We start from the raw sequence: 4,047 nt of genomic DNA, 5'->3' as shown, positions 1-4,047 counted from the left end.
TTTGAAACAACCAATACTTTTTCTCTTTGATCATGTTTCTAAGATTCTTCTTCAGGAAAATAACCAGACTCTCAATTAATTTTTTTTTTATTTTGCAGCAAAGCATAATTTTAAAAACTTTCAAATTATGGGCAGTTTGTCAATAATAAAAACAATTTGAAATTGTTAATATAAACAAATACCTTTAGTGATGATCTCATAAGCAATCTTTTAAAGTTCGTGACTTTGAGTCTCCAAAAACCTTTCATCTACCATTTGATACTTCATGTAGTTGCTAAAATCATTTTTTTTATGCTCCAGCTTCTTCATGTCAAACTTGTTTTTCAGAACATCCCAAACCTATTTTGCAATATTGCAACTAATTTAATAATCACATATCATCTGCGGGTCCATTCAAAATATGATTTTGTAATCATTTTTTTTCATAAGGTGATTTTTTTCCTGAGCTGTAAATATTTGATTTAATATCTGCAACATATTCGGCTTCAATACTATTAAATGTTCCATCTAAATTCACTTTTTTTATTGTTAATTTCTTTTGTAGCCATGGAAGTTCAAAACGTCTTTAAATTGTTGTTTCACGATTTTGAAAATTAGCCACAAAAGAAATTATCAGATCGAGTCGTGTATTAGGTCGCTCTCTTTAAGACGTTTCGCGACACTGTCCAAAGTTATACAAAGTAGTCGAACTACCGCACCGTCTCCAGGATAAAACAGTCCAATTCTATACTGGACGATTACTACTTGCACGATAATTTTAACTATTTTTCTAGACATTTTTAATATAATAGTTGTAATCCAACCCTAACTATTTTAACGGATAACCAAACAAATTGTAACACTAAAAAATAAGATTTTACTAGATATTTTTAATATAATCACAAAATACTAACATTTTTAACTAGTGATGAAAGGTTTGATAGCCAATGAAATCATAGATCTGGAATAGTGAGAGAGGGGAAAAAACTTAATCAAAAGTCACGGATGGATAGAGAGACGACATCAGACGAAGGATTTGTATGAGCAACGTTTAGTGGCGACAAAGAACTTCATGGAAGACGATGGAATTTGAGAACAAAAACCCTAAAATGAAAATCAAAGTTAGAGAACGACACCCTAAAATGAAAACCAAAGATTACATATACAATGTAAATTAACAACTCTAATTTAAGTTCAACTCTCAGCATACCTTCGGTCGGACCAAATATTATCAATTGAGTCTGACCGAAAGTATCCGAAACACCCTATTTAATGGCCAACTTGGACCCATGACCCGAAACAATCCAATCCGCCTACCAAAATCTAGTTCGGATCGGACGGATTCTCTCGGATGGTGTTAATTTGTCCACCCCTACTAAAAAGGGTCAAGTTTACGTGGAGAAGGTGTATCACTTTTTTTTTCTTCACGAGTTAAAGTTGTAATGTCTTTATCATGTGAAATATATTTTTGAAAAATACGCTCCAGTATAAACTAACTTTCTAAGTTAAAGTTGTAATGTCTTTTAACGTGTGAAATATATTTTAAAAAATACGCTCTAGTATAAAACTAACTTTATCAACAACTCTCAAAAACGAGATACTTATTCCTTTTTATTTATTCATCATTGATATGTTTTTCACGCTAGTTGAAAGAATATGCAAACTCTCTCTTTGAATTTGAGGTGAAATATACTTGCAATGACATATAACACATCTTCCAACTTATTTTTTACAATGAAGAATTTTGTCCATTGAAAAAAAATCGAATTGCATTCTTGATTATCTAGTTTCACCATGACCTCTAAAAATACAATATAGTTTTAAGACTGTAGTCGGTTATTCATAAGATTCAACAAAACCTTTCCATCCCAACAAAAAAAACTTAAACATAGCCACCATTGACACGAATAATTTGACCATTGATCCATTCAGCAGAATCTGTGGCTAAAAATCCAACAACAGGTGAAATATCTTTGGTCTCACCAATTCTACCAAAAGGATTACCTTCCGCAATCATCTTCACCGTCTCCTCCGTCTTCCCTTCCAAGAACAATTCCGTCGCAACAGGTCCCGGCGCCACGCAATTTGCGGTAATCCCCGTCCCCTTCAGCTCCTTCGCCAGAATCTTGATCATCGCTTCCACCGCCGCCTTTGATGCCGTGTACGCACCGTAACCTGGCTTAAAAGCTGCTGCTAATGACGTCGTCAGAAGAATGATTCTCCCTCCACCGCCGCGTTTTAGCCTGTTCGCCGCTTCTCTCGCACAGAGAAATGCTCCTTTTGCGTTCACGTTCATGATACGATCGAAGGATTCGTCTGTTGTGTTTGCTATGCTTGGTAACTTTCCGTCGGTGATGCCGGCTGAGTTGACGAGAATGTGAACAGGCGAGTTGAAGGCTTCCTCAGCGGAGTCGAAGAGATACTTAACGCCGTCCGGATCTGACACGTCGGCGCGGACGGTTATGGCTCGTGGAGTGGCTTGGTTTGCGTTGATATGTGCGGCGACTGAGTCGGCAAGGTCTGAGTTGGAGGTGTAGTTGATGACGAGTTTGGCGCCGAGTGAAGCTAGGTGAAGTGCGATGTCTTTCCCGATCCCGCGGGAGGAGCCGGTGACGATTGCCACTCTATCATGAAGCGGTGCTGATTGGGGAAGTGAAGTAGCCATGGCGATTTATGTGATGAATGAATATTGTGCAATAGGGATCGTATTTATACTGAATTTTTTTATTGAGATTAGGCGAGATGGATCTGATAAACATTGTTAAATATAGATGATGCAATTCACTCTTTGGTCAAAAGACTGCGAAAGATTTTTTTTTGTAATGAATAAAATTGCGTAAGCTCACATGTCATCTACTCTAACAGTCATCATAAATGAGAGAAGGAGACTATTTTTTTTTACAGCTAGAGAAGTAGACTTATGAAATACAGAATGAGAAGAAAAATGTTTCATTAATTTTTATATGGTTTCTGATCTTTATTTTCATTTTTTACTTTTTAAGTTTCATAAACTCCAGGGAGTGAATAATTAAGGTTATGTTGCTGTTGTATAAATTCTAGTGAGTGAATAATTAAGAAAAGAAATCTACAAAGAAATAGAAGACAAATGAAAACAACCTGCTTCGCGTTCTTTTCTAATTTTAAAAATTATTTTTATTAATCCTGGAGATACACTATTATTATGTATAAATTTTTTACTCTATAATAGATTCATTATTTTTAGTGTTAGGAAGCCAAAAATATCAAAGATAAATGGTATTAAAGTATTATTGTCAGAATAAACTTTTTTATATTTGACCATTTTACTTGAAGCGAATTTAAGCGTTGTTTTTTTCATAGAAAAACCTTTAATTTTGATCCCATCAGTGGAAAAATCTCAATCAAGTCCACATATGCATGTTTCCCTTTGATCCACTTGTACACTAAAATATCTGCTAGACTAAGTGTCAATCTTCCTTCATATGGGTCAGTCAAGAAATTCACATACGCGTTTTTCATCATAGATACTTCAGCTCGCTAAAATATATCAAATAAGTCATACATAACAAGGTCATGTTGGTATTTGAAGCTTGTAATATCCCTACAATGAATCGTGTGTTCCCAAAATATATTTAAACAGGCCTTACAACAAACAGGGCAAACTTCATCAATAGGAAATAAGGGAATAATAAGACGGTATCTCGGGATATTACGGTACTTCATCGGTGATATATGTTGGTTTACCCCATCAATAGAAATAGCAAGGAGAAAATCATGAGCATGTGCGGCCTGCAAACAACTAAAAATTGTTTTATGTCATATGGTCATGTCAAACTTTACATTCATGTTTTGAACACTTTTACTAAAAAGGACATTCGCTAAAACATATTGTACTTTAAGAGTGACGATGTCCTTACTAGTAAAATTGCTAATATCAAATTCTAGAATCGCAACCCTAAGACCATCCAAAGCTTTGTCAAAATCAGATTTCATATCATATATCTTATTGTCTCTCAATACATGATCCTGTAACACCCAAAATTGAGCCCTAAAAGTCATACAAGCGTATGAGGCAGACTCTACTATCGA

At 35.0% G+C, this 4,047-nt stretch overlaps 1 protein-coding gene across 1 annotated transcript; it reads right to left on the bottom strand.

The window, feature by feature from the left end:
• Positions 1 to 1,730: 1,730 nt before the first annotated feature.
• Positions 1,731 to 2,878, bottom strand: LOC127126177 (NADPH-dependent aldehyde reductase-like protein, chloroplastic). The gene has a single exon (XM_051055059.1). It carries the CDS (start codon positions 2,642 to 2,644, stop codon positions 1,862 to 1,864), a length of 783 nt encoding a protein of 260 aa, XP_050911016.1. The 5' UTR covers positions 2,645 to 2,878; the 3' UTR covers positions 1,731 to 1,861.
• Between the last annotated feature and the right edge of the window lie 1,169 nt (positions 2,879 to 4,047).

This window comes from Lathyrus oleraceus, chromosome 3 (genome assembly GCF_024323335.1).
Source record: "Lathyrus oleraceus cultivar Zhongwan6 chromosome 3, CAAS_Psat_ZW6_1.0, whole genome shotgun sequence".
NCBI classification, from domain to species: domain Eukaryota; kingdom Viridiplantae; phylum Streptophyta; class Magnoliopsida; order Fabales; family Fabaceae; genus Lathyrus; species Lathyrus oleraceus.
This window is presented reverse-complemented; position numbering and strand designations above follow the sequence as displayed.